We start from the raw sequence: 12,789 nt of genomic DNA, 5'->3' as shown, positions 1-12,789 counted from the left end.
GGGATTCCTTGACTCATTTCCTTTCCAAAAATGTATAGTTTTATATACTTTTGACATACAATTCAGAAATAATGATGCTCAAAAAGGTCCATGTTCTCTCCCATTACACTGCCTTAACGCTTGCTTCGAATTAATTAAGGTTTTATAAAAAACACTATATATGCTTGTAGACGGGGTTTTACGGTATTTGAAGCATAAAAAGTTTAACTGCATGGGCTGCATGAAGCACAAAAGGTTAACCTTTGTTTAACCTTAGCAGTTACCCATTTTGTGCACCATGCACTACATGCAGTTGACCTTTATGTGGTCTTAAGCCCAGCTGCTTTACCTCTATCCTTGGTCCTTTCATAGGAGCTGAGATTCTGTCTTCTGTGGGTTGATTGAAGTGTAGATTATTGAGAACCCTTGATAGTGTCTCATAACACACAGTCTTGCCGCTTCCTGACGGGCCTACTAGGACCACTCCAGTGTTATGCTGTAAAGATTCATAGAGCTCCAATACCTGATGGAAAAATTAGTACAAAATGTGTAAAAATCTTACAAACTACACGAAAATGAAACACAAAAGTCAAAATTTAAAATTGGTCAGTTTGCTACAATACAGAAATACATCACATGCCCATATAGCCATATGCATACACACATCAAACTGGTAGATATTATTTGATCTATTGAAACATAGTACATCTAAATCCCCTCACACATACACCCCTAACCATACAAACCCACATTTACCCTCAACCACAGATATCTCAAGTTGGTGATGATTTTACACACCTGTAAAGTGCTGTTCCTCAATTGCATGTGTTATGAGTCATCAGTGACTCAAGGCCAAAAACACCTTTACCCAAATTCACTTCAGAATGCACAACAAAATACACTGTTTGATTAAGTTAACAATATCTGAATATCTTTTCTTACAGTGGTTACATGAAAAAGATGATTCCCAACTTTAAATTGTAAACAAAGATAAATGATCAAATAAAATTACTCTGGGCACATCACACATGTGTGTGCCAAAACATCCTTAGTTGATGGCAAAATTTCACAAAGTTCACACAAATATGAGAGTGTTTACAGGCCAACTGGGGATAGTACCTTTATACCCTTTCTAACTGTTTTAACACACACCCAGACCCAGTTGCAAAGATTGAAACCACTAAATGGAGCCGCAGATAACCCTGTTTAACTGTGTGTCTCCAATTACAGGCAAATAAGTCTCATTCATGTCCCTGGTTGAATAGGGAAATTGAGTGCCTACAGGTATGTGCCGGCTGTGCCGCCAAACAAGGCCATCAAAATAATTGAATCCATAGTGTGGCATTCAATCGTGAATACACATTCCCAAATTCAATTGCCATAACATGGACATGCTTCCCAAATGACATCAGCTCTGACTACACATACACACACAAGCTTTACTAGTAGTGAAACAATAACATACAGAAACCAATGTTTGCTTATAACGTACACCAACATTACACCCACCTTTGCAACATGCCTCGGAGCAGCTTGTAATTTATCGGCCACAAACTGTGTCTGTATGGCATCCATCAATACTGGATCATTCTCATGTGCTGTCCCTGGTCTTGTTCCCCCTCCCCAGGGAAAAACGCTTCTCAATAGATTCCTGATAGCTCTCACTTGGTCTATGCTTCCTGTATGAGGGATGAGTACCGCTTGGATGGCAAACACGAGGGCGCTTTCTTCTTTATGGTCTTCTTCATTACCAAAGCTAAGGTAATCCATAGGATCTGAAATAAAAGGAATGGTAATTGGAGGATAACAACTGCACATCAAGAGAAAGGACCAGTTTTAACAAACCTAGAGTGCTGAAGTTAGATACAAGAAAACAAAATTATCAACTGTCATCACAATCAATTGCGTCCTTGGTATGTCGATTGAGTACGGATTCACACGGCCACGCTTGCATAGTCCTAAATGGCGTCCATGTTTGGAGGCGATTACACATGGGGGTGGACAAAGTACTGACACATATTACATCCTGGCATGTAATCTACATATGTGTGTATGTTGGAAGGGGAAGGTGGGCGTTTGTTTACAGTGCTAAACAAGGACACACACCTGATTCTTAACTATCAAACAACTATGCATCTGCAATGAGGGACTGCCCTTGCTTCTATATAGCTACAATAGATTGTTGATAGTGTAAAAATACATTTATTGCTATGTACCCCATAGACAGCTATATTGCTGCAGTTTGACCAGTCAGATAGTGAAAGTTATGCTCTCAGTTTAAGGGTTTTACCCAACATCCATGTTTGGTAGTACCAACATTGGTGGGGGGGGGGGTGTATTCTTACCGTCTAACCCTGACACATCTGATCCTATAATACTAGACCCTCTACTATCTCGTCCATCCCTTCCTGATAACTGGTACACCTGTCTCCTGGCATACAGCCTATGTGTGGCTATATCAATAGCCGACTTCATTGCACGAAGACCAAATCCATATTTGCCTGAGTACTGCAATAATAGCAACAAGTGAGAAAATGTACAGATCAATGTTTCAATCATTTACACAAAGGCAGCTTTTAGTCACTATCACAATATTCTTTTAATCATGTCAAGCATATCTAGGAAATAACAGCTGATATCGGGGAGATAATGCTGATGAAACTTCAATTAGGCCAAGTGACTCGGTGAAGGGGTCGCTATAGACAGTGGGTCAGAACATTTTTACAGGACAGGCAAATGTAGCCGACAATCGGCCATTACTCTGATCGGATTTGACTGTAACAAGGTCTTGATCATGGGTCATCTACCCAGCCTTTTCCAGAAGAGCAGATTTTTTTTCTTGTCCTGCAGAGATTTTAAACCTGGACCTCTTGCTGCAAAGGCAAAGACCATAATGAGTGTGCCACTCTGCTCCTGAACTTGAACTTGAACTCTCCATATTATGTCAATCCTTTGATAATCTACCTTGGTTTGTAACAGATCAGCAAATGTCAGCATCTTGCCAACAAGAGCCTTGACATCCATAAACCCTTGGCAACGAAGGACTGTCTCTAAGATAATTTGTCTATCAGGTATCACCATAGCAACCGGTCTCATTAGAGTCTGAAATCAAAAACAAATATATTTCATGATTTAACAAAAGAGCACAGGTGAAAAATTAACCAGTCACAAGGAAGTACAAATTAAACTAGTATGTCACGTTTGAGGTTAAATTATACTTATAAAATTGAGACATGCCATAAAAAAAAACAATATTACACCAGTGATTCCTGATTTTGTTGTTGTTGAGAGAGTCAGATCACTTACAACCCTATGTCAAATTTGTGGTGTCACAAATGTCCAACCTTACTCCTGGCTAATCTCACAACCTCATGTATTTATCTCACAACCCTAAATGGGGTCACGACCCCAAATGTGGTCACAGCCCACTGTAATATATTACAGCTTTTCTCCATCTGAATTATTTACTAAGTTAACACAGCTTTATACAATTCACAAAAACACAGGAATCTCATATCTGAGATAGCTACAATTCATGCAGCACTAATGTGTTGTGCACTTGGGCAAGGCACATCACCTTGTTTGCCTCACCCAACCCAGGTGTAATGGGAAGCTGTTGGGGATATAATGTGCTACGAATATGCACTTGTTGAAGTGTGCTCATGTGCTGGTACCATGGCAAAGTACATTCACCAACATTTATTTATAGCTTCAACAAAATCAGATATTTCATAATATACTGCAAAAGAGACAAATAGTACAATACCCGTAAAGTGAGTGGTATCTCATGCTTCACACCCGACCCGGTATTCCTGGTTAAGAAGCATCCAAAGTGGGCATGAGCTTTCATCAGTATTCCATTAAACTTGATGTGGCCAATGTAGTTTGGTTTGTACATGAATGGCATCAGTGGAGTAGGATCACGCTCGGTACGGTCTCCCAGCAATGCATTGTGGAATGTTGAACCTGGAATATTAAATAGAATTGGTGATTGGTTAGTAAAGGATTTCATATTATAGGTATAAAAAAAAGATTAATTTTGCTTGATTATCATGTTGTTTCCAGTTCTGGATCTATGGAAATTCCATACATTAAGGCAAATCACCAAGTTTTTGTGAAGGTGTGCATGTGCAATTGCCTTTAATCGAGGACACACGCCAACCGTAGACCACTCTGCAATGGGGGACCGTCCTTTTTGGAGACCTGCAAACGACCGCAAATGCATGTATAACATATTTGCAAAATATGTCCTCTATCCTTATATTAGATATAACGTCCGCAGTTACTAGGTTAAATTCCATAACCACAAAAATATACACACAAAATGGTGGAAATGTCAATTGAGTACGGATTCGGACATCCATGTTTGCGTAGTCCTAAACAACGTCCATGTTTGGAGGCGATTGCATGTAGGGGTGCATAGGTGTGTGTTTGTAAGGACTAACGAACAAGCACAAACACAAGAAATCTATGTGTAACAGTAAATGCCCAAGAATCAGGAATTTCCACAGTTCCTGAACAGTGATTTTATATTGAAAATAGCATAAAACGCATAATAAGTAACAAATTGCAATTAAAGTTGTAGAATGAGTCCCCACTAGATGGTAAAAACTTAAATAATCTGTGATAAGATGAAAGGTCAATGTGTGTACCCCCAGTTGGATAGTGAAAACTTGTGCATTGTGGTATACTTGTAATATTTTGAAGGACTTGAAAGTCCGCTTGAAAGCATACCAATTTCCATGCAGGGACCTATCCTATACTCTCTCCATCCTAGATTCTTAATTAGGTCCTAGGTTCTAGGTCCCTTACAGCAGTCATTTCATTTCAAATTACTCATATTGAAATGCTAGCAATAATTTGATTAATTTTAATAGACCTTTTCCTCTGCATCCCATTATGCACTATTCCTAGAGGTACTTCTGATAGTGCAGAGAATAGTACATCATGGAATACAGGGAATAGGGTCTTTATGTAACCTCACCTGTATCACTTTGACTTTCAAACAGTGGTATCTGCACCGTGTCAAATATACTTTCTGAGGAGATACCCTGCTCCTTGCTGATAGAATGTCTTCGCCGTGTTATCTGTGGGATGCTACCATCTAATGTGCTAGGATTTGTCTGTAATACAGTAACAATAACAGAGAATAGAGATGATTCAAGATACTTAGGGCTCATATTGAAATACCCTACCACGCTTTCACACAGAAAGAAGGCAGGACTCCCCTCGCTAAGCGGGCACCTCAGGAATGCTTGGTCATAAAACGGATGGATTTATATGCATCAGTCATACACCCTGCCTTTTGAAGTGGTCTGGTGACAAGGATTATAATAAAAGTTTATCAAAGACTGGCAATTTTATTGATTGTTGAACTAATTGAACTAATCGGCTCATCGCACAACCCAGGAAAGCGTGCTCCCTAATTTAAGTGGCTAATTGCAGTGTTATAATCACACAGGATTTTAACAAAAGAAGGCTAGCACAGGAAAGCTGCAGGATGGCGCACACCTTCCTGTGTAAGGGACTTTCAATATGAGCCCTTATTAAACTTCATGCAATTTCATTGGTTCTTGGCCATGGTACAAATTTATATCAGACGCCATGATACAGCCACAATGCACGACAATGTCCATTGGTTGAACCATGCCAGTCACATTCATACTGCAACAACAGCACCGGTTGATTCCAAGTTCAGATAATTCCATGACAAAACGTAGGATTTACTTCTATTTATCTTTTTATTAGTATTACAAACTTGAGAAAAAAAAAGGTATGGTTTTAGCTTCTGCCATCGTTGACCCATACCGTAAAAACTCGATAGTTAGAATATCGTCGGCAGAGTGCTACACTATCGTAAGTGCAGCAGAATGTAATAGCTGCCTTTTGTAAAACACGTATTGTTTGCAGCACAATCCCATCATCATGCTCATTGTAAAGTGTTGATGTTCTGTTTTACTTGCCTGATGGCCACTAAGCTAACCCCAAGATATCACCTTTACATGTAGTTGGGTGTTTTTCTAGTGTTATTGGTTTTACAATACATTTATTGAAATGTTGCAAATGGCAGCTATAACATTCTATTACACTTATGATATGGTGCAGCACTCTGCCGACGATATGTGCTTACTATCAAGCGCTTTTGAAAACATGAAATTGTACCATAGTCCGGCACTTTACCAACTGAGCTAATGGGGTTGAAACACAAATTTGCAGGTTTACTTGTTCCTATATAACTATGTGTATCGATGATTTGCTCAAAACCCTTTACACTTTTGAGGATGGGGCTCTTCTTTTTAAAAACACTCAATAGTAATCACATATGCTAACTATCGAGTTTTAATGGTATAATACAAAAAAACATTAGTTTGAAATAGAACTAGAGAAATGTTACAAAAGACATAGATTAACAGAAACGTAGTTTGGAGCCAGCACATGAAGAATGATACATTATGGTACACATTTTGAGGCTTCAGGCTTCCCCTAAATCGCCAATTGAGTCACATTTGCCCAAAAATTATGGTGAGCAGAGCTGGGCTCTCCCCTTTCAAAAACCTGAATCTGCCACTGATTTAACCAAGAACAAACTTCTGAATGAAGCAATAAGCTTACCTGAATTGCAGCCAGTTTTGTACAGTTGGGTAGTGAGTGTAATGTTGTAACTGAATGTCTACGCACCCTCCTTGTCTTCTTGCACCCCTGTAATGTGAAGAAGATACATAACTGCAGTAGTTAAACTCAAGTTTTTTCAAACATTATAACATTACAACTAGATACTATCATAATTTTTCATATTATTTTGTCAGTGAGTTTCCATATAGGGCTATGATCTTGGTAAGAAATTCCAGGTTTAGAGATTATTAAGTACATTGTGGGTAATTCAAACATTGCATGGTTCCGCCATTGAAAGCCTCAAATTGGCAATACACATGAAAGAAAGAATTACATAACTTTACACACTGGTTCAATTCCCACCGTATGTGCTGCTAGATTGAGGATCTCCTAGCATATGACGGAACCGTGCAATGAGCGCATACCTGGACAAAGGGGGATAAACAGCATGGAATTTGCGTAGTATTTCATTGGGGTGAACTTCACACTTTAAAAACATGCTTTGTACTTGTGTTTTGCACACTGATTAGCAGGGCTCGGGCATTACTTGGTCTTTTACTTCACTGCTGTGAAAATATTAAAATATCTTCACAGCACTTACAAGTAACAAGTGAAGTATTGATTTAGCCTGGTTAGAACTGCTAATGCAATTGGAATGTAATAAAATCATGAAGAGTCGCAGTTCATTCACCCATATTTGCCTGTGAGGAGATAACTGCCATAACTGCAACATGGGATACATGCGCTAATTAGGGAGGTGGGTAGTTTTTCGATTCGTTAAAGGAAGGAGTCTCAATCAAATTGTGGTGTAATGGAAATAGACTGTGAATACAGCAGATGAATAAAACATACCATACTCAACAAATAAATGACTATGAGTTGGTCTAACAAGTTTACCACAGAGTATTGGCAAGTGCCAAGCTGTAATAAGGCCAAGCATTATAGACCACTTGACATCATTGTTTATCAACAAAGGCAAGGGACTGGTCTATCGATATGCTTGAACAAACCGCTAATATGGTGGGTGATTTAAAATGCATGTGCCCTGAGCAAACTACAATGTATAAACACACTGCAGGGCAAAGAACAATGGAAATTGCCATAATTTGCACGCATATTGCTGGGCAATGACGTCACATGTCAAGTGGTCTATACGCAACACATTACTCAATCTTTCATCACAACTTTTTTTTTTCTGAAATTATATCTTCTTTAAAAAAAATGCTCTCTTACGTGATAGATTGTCTGGTTTCTCTTAGTTCCATACTGGTTGCCCATGCATTGCAGTGTACTGTAGGCATGACATAAAACTTGAATTTGTTGACCAAAAACAGACATCAAACCTGGAGATATACAAAAACAAGAATATGCATTAAAACTCACATTGAAGTTCAAATTGATGTACCTCTCTTCCCCAGAGCATCCACTTTAAAAAAAAATTTTGGACACATGCAAAATATGCTTCAAAAGGTCAAAATAATAAAAAACAAATTCCAAGGTTCACTTTTTTCAGTGAAAATGTTCAAAAAAGAGGTGCAACTGTTTAATGCAACATACACTAATGTACTAATCACACAGAGTCATGGTTCAGTTTGTATTGATTGTGCTATTGTATGCTGCATTCAGTAGTTCCTCACCCCCACCCCACCCAAAAAAAGAGATCCATGGATGTCCTGTTTTGAAGGGTTAAGTCTACATTTTTTATGCGCCCTTTTTGTTTTCTAAAAAAAGTGTACATTTCAAGAGTACCAATCCAGTCATATTGCCACCACCTCCACCCCTGAAATCAATCCTGGCTACATGCCTACTCAATCAATCAATCACATCTGGGAACCAAGGGAGAACAGTGCCAGTGCATTGATTGGTCACCCCAGGTTAAATAATCAATCAATCAATCAATCAATCAATCAAGTGATTGATTGATTGATCAATCAATCAATCAATCAATCAATCGATTGATTGATTGATCAATCAATCAATCAATCAATCGTTACCTGGTATCATATGTTGAATGTTAGTAAACATAGCCCAGCATCCAGACTGTACTACACCACATAGCTGCTGCTTTAATATGCTGATATTGCTTGCTTCTGTACAATCAAAACTAAACAGTTGACGACCCATGATCTGAAAACAAAAATGAAAACATAAAAACATCAAGTTACATCTATTTATTTGCTTGCATTTTCCAACACCTAACTTGACCAATATTATATTAATTAATGAATTTGTTAGAACCACCGATGTACTTTCACACCAGTCTTACTGTCAATAGCCTTTGCAGCGCTCCAGTAACTGGGGGAGTAAAAAATTCCTTGGTGAGCCAAGAAAAGATCATGAAATGTGTAATGGCCATGGAGCAGCCATCTCATTGCGCTTGCGCGACACAGGGTGTCTGAGGGGAATATGCCCCCCCCCCCCGAACAGTTAGAAACATTTGTTAATTGAATTGAAACTATTCATGCACTATTTTTCACTAACATTTTTGCTTAAACATAAAGTGCACAGGTGTCCAGAACAAAAGGGAAAAAGGGACTTGTTTATCCAAATGCAGGGGAAGGGTAGATGTTCCCTCTAAGAAGTTGGAAAATGTATGAAAATGAAGATCCAATTGAAGTTATTTGGTAGGCCTTTTCCACTCTTGTAGATATTATTGGGCATAGGTTCAACAATTTTTTTTGGGGGGGGGGGGTACCCTTTTAAAATAAAACTCAAAAACTGAGCACCATATTTGTTATTTCAAAAATATTAGATTAACAAATAAGTTAATTCAAATATTTTCAAGTTCTCTGATGACACATTTTATTTGATTGAGTAGTACATCATAGTATCATTGTTATAATACTTTTCTCACCAGCAGATTGTTAATTTTCAAACTCCACCCACCTTTGCATATTCCTTCACCGTCTCTGTTTTCCCAGTTTGCGATGGACCAATCACAGTGCCACATTGACTAGAATGCATCGCCATAGTGAGAGATAAATGACACCTGTCAGTCAGTGGTGTAGCAGCCAATCGGAGTGCAGGACCAAGATATTCATATTCGTATGCAAATGAGGCATTCATCTGCTGGATTGTGCATGGTCCAAACACATAGCTTGTTGAACTGGATACTGATACAGGTATATTTGGTTCCGAGTCTGTGGGAGATGCTGAAAGAGATGGGAAAAAACAGATAAATTAACAAATTAATAATAGTATTTGTTCTATAAACATGTGCGCCCTTAATTATAGAATATACAGTCATTTTGCATAGATGCATGCATTAAACAGCATCTTGATGCGGTTATGTTAATGACAGCACTAGGAGTCTACTACAATGCTGGCCATAAGTGTTGGGACGGTTTGATAGGGTAATGTAAATAAGCCCCCCACTCCCCCGATCAATGTTGAATCCTAATTTTTGGTCACACGCGCCTAGTGGCACCCAACATTGATTGGTGGGGAAGGGGGAGGGTTGGGGTGTTAGGAAAGGGTTTAAGCTTGACACCAAAGAAACCTCCACTTAATCACGTTAATAATAACGGAAATAAGGCCATAATGTAGTGTATGTTTTCCATAAGTGTCCCGAAACATTTTGGCCATGGTTGTAGGCTATTAATGCTACCTTTTCATTATGATCTAGTTCTGAAATATAAGCTGTTTTCTTTTCAAATGGGGTCCGTTTGGGTGGGATTCAAGTTCAGTAAGGAAAGCATAGATACCTCAGCAGTGCCATAGTGCATTGAAATGAATAATCCCAGTTGCTAGGGTAGGCTCTGAGCTATGCAAGTCGCTTGGCTCAATTTACCCTCGTGGTGATTAATGTGGAACCTACAGTGGTAGATCCAGGAGGGGAGAACAGGGGCGGGCACCACCCCTAAAATCGATCAAAATTGGCTCATTTTAGATAACTAGAATCTTTATTCCCCCCACCCCACCCATTGACCATCCTGGATCTGCCTTGTCCTCTATGGAAATACTGTTCTGTGGGTTCGGATTAGGATTAAAGTTTGGTTTTAGGGTTATGTTTAAGATTAGAGATTGGGAATGTACGTATTAAGATTAGAAAAATTTTATGGTACAATCAATAAAATGGGAGGAGATAAATATTCTGTGAGGATGAAACCATACAAACGAAACTAGTTTTGTTATGAATTAAGGGGTTAAACATTTTTAAAATTTCATAACAGATGGGGAAGGAGGTAACCAACATTTTCAAAGTCTATGAAAAATGGTTAAGCAATATCAAGAGTTGTATGTTTAATGAAGCTCGAAGGTATGGAACCCCACTGAACAGTTCAGCCATGTATTAATTTATGTAAGTGCATACATGTTATTCAATCTGTGCGTTAACAAATTTCGTGACTACCCCGCTTTTACAACAAAGATTTTCTATCCTTTTAAATTGAGAACACAAGTGAAATAGTGAAATAAAATCCATAATATAATGCAGTTGGAGTTTACAAATCTGGATTTTCTTTCCTTGTATTCATAAAAAACATAACTAAGTTCCTACATCAAAAAAGCTCAATTTCGCGAAAGAAACAATGTCTAGAGTACACAGCCGACGTGTTAATATTTGTGATGTGTTTTATCCAATCACATATAATAACTTTTAAATATGAGGACACATATGCAGGTTATTGAAAAATGCCGTATGGCCGCCATATTTGGACATCGCCTGATTGCACACTAGTGTGATTGGTCGCTAGCGGTATTTTCCAAATGGGCTATTCAATTTTTTTAAAGGGAAAATGAAAGATAAGAGTTAAAATTATATTTTTTTGTTTTCAAATTTAAAGAAGAAAATGTGACGTAAATTGAATTGAAAAAGTGAAAAGTGACGATTATGAATGAGGTTAATGACTTTGCATCAGTTATTTTTCACTTTCAGGTATTGCGAAATATCTAAGCATTTTGCTTTGGACCTCGGAATATCCCTCAGAGTTGATATTCCTCAGTTCCAAAGCACAATATTTAGATATTTCACGATACCTTCAAAACAACTGATGCGCAGTCATTAACCTCTAAACATTATGTACATAATTAGATACTGATTTTTGATAATGCCTACCACGAATGCAGGAAATGATTTGTTGAAACTGTGATATATATGTATAATGTAGGTACCAGCTGTTTTTTATATTTATTAAGACTGTACTTTGCACTTGGACTGAAAGCAGCTAGTTTATATACAAAAGACTGGTGATAGCAATGTTTGGATTATGCGAGGAAATGGTATATCCCTCAATGGGAAAATAAATATTTGAAATGATTTATCGATGTACAAATTAACAAGCACAATGACTTACTGTGTGAAGATAGCAAGAGAGATCTGCTAGCATCCTCCCTGTTTTCTTCCTGTGGTAGCTGGTTTGGTACTAGGCATCTGACTTGTGCTGAATCCATGTGATAACGCAGCGTTTTCAACCAATCAAACACTCTGTCATTTGGTTCTTGGAGTGACAACAATCCTGAAAATCATTGAGAGCGAGAAAAGGAGAGTTAAATTTTCAATATAATATATATTGGTTTCAATAGCAAAGGAGTTAAGGTGGCACTGACCTAGGATGAGGATGGTGTCTAAATGGGTTTGGACATGAGCACTGATTGTGAAATTGTGTGAACAAAGGACAAGAGATGCAGGATCAGACTGAAGGAGAAGTTCATCGTGATCGGGTAAGTTCCATAGCTGAAGAGTGACATGGTATGCAAATCTCTGCATGGACTTAAAAAGGTTTTATCGATGGGTTGTTAAGTAGTACAGCTATACTCAAGTATTGGATAAATTAACCAAGGCCAGGTATAACACACAGCTGTGGTTGAGAGATTGAGACAGAAACAATCAAGAATGAAATTGACAGACTGGAGAAGTCTGACAGGTGAGAAGGATATCTGATGGGCTTGAAGATCGAGAGAGTGGTATCATCTGCATAGAGAACTAGAGAGCTGTTCAAAGAAAGGAATCAAGGCAGAGATCATTGATATAAGTACAAAATAAGAGGGGTCCCAGGACAGTGCCCCAGGGAACACCAGATAAGACATGGACAGGGTTTGACATTATATGAAAAAATGATAGGTCTATATGATATGAAAAATACCTCATTTAAAGATCCATCAATCCCAACCCACATTATTCCCCCACACATGTCATTTGTTTGCACTTTTGGCATCTCTATCATATGATAACTAACCCCTACAATGAATAAGCTTAGC

At 38.3% G+C, this 12,789-nt stretch overlaps 2 protein-coding genes across 2 annotated transcripts in view; both read right to left on the bottom strand.

Annotated features, from left to right (window-relative positions):
* LOC140150132 (dynein heavy chain domain-containing protein 1-like) overlaps positions 1 to 457 on the bottom strand; it is a 37,489-nt gene extending 37,032 nt beyond the window's left edge. Inside the window, exon 1 of the mRNA XM_072172136.1 lies at positions 329 to 457. The gene's annotated coding sequence lies outside the window, so the exon portion shown is untranslated. The remainder of the gene's footprint in view (positions 1 to 328) is intronic.
* LOC140150130 (uncharacterized) overlaps positions 260 to 12,789 on the bottom strand; it is a 123,843-nt gene continuing 111,313 nt past the window's right edge. The window contains exons 53-63 of the mRNA XM_072172135.1: positions 11,886 to 12,047; positions 9,478 to 9,743; positions 8,586 to 8,718; positions 7,825 to 7,934; positions 6,592 to 6,678; positions 4,964 to 5,102; positions 3,746 to 3,945; positions 2,944 to 3,081; positions 2,325 to 2,487; positions 1,489 to 1,754; positions 260 to 502 (exon numbers count right to left, since the gene is read on the bottom strand). Coding sequence (XP_072028236.1) covers positions 260 to 502; positions 1,489 to 1,754; positions 2,325 to 2,487; positions 2,944 to 3,081; positions 3,746 to 3,945; positions 4,964 to 5,102; positions 6,592 to 6,678; positions 7,825 to 7,934; positions 8,586 to 8,718; positions 9,478 to 9,743; positions 11,886 to 12,047 — 1,907 coding nt within the window. The remainder of the gene's footprint in view (positions 503 to 1,488; positions 1,755 to 2,324; positions 2,488 to 2,943; positions 3,082 to 3,745; positions 3,946 to 4,963; positions 5,103 to 6,591; positions 6,679 to 7,824; positions 7,935 to 8,585; positions 8,719 to 9,477; positions 9,744 to 11,885; positions 12,048 to 12,789) is intronic.

The sequence above is a fragment of the Amphiura filiformis genome, chromosome 4 (genome assembly GCF_039555335.1).
Source record: "Amphiura filiformis chromosome 4, Afil_fr2py, whole genome shotgun sequence".
NCBI classification, from domain to species: domain Eukaryota; kingdom Metazoa; phylum Echinodermata; class Ophiuroidea; order Amphilepidida; family Amphiuridae; genus Amphiura; species Amphiura filiformis.
Note: the sequence above shows the minus strand (reverse complement) of the source record. Positions and strands in the feature narration are given on the sequence as shown.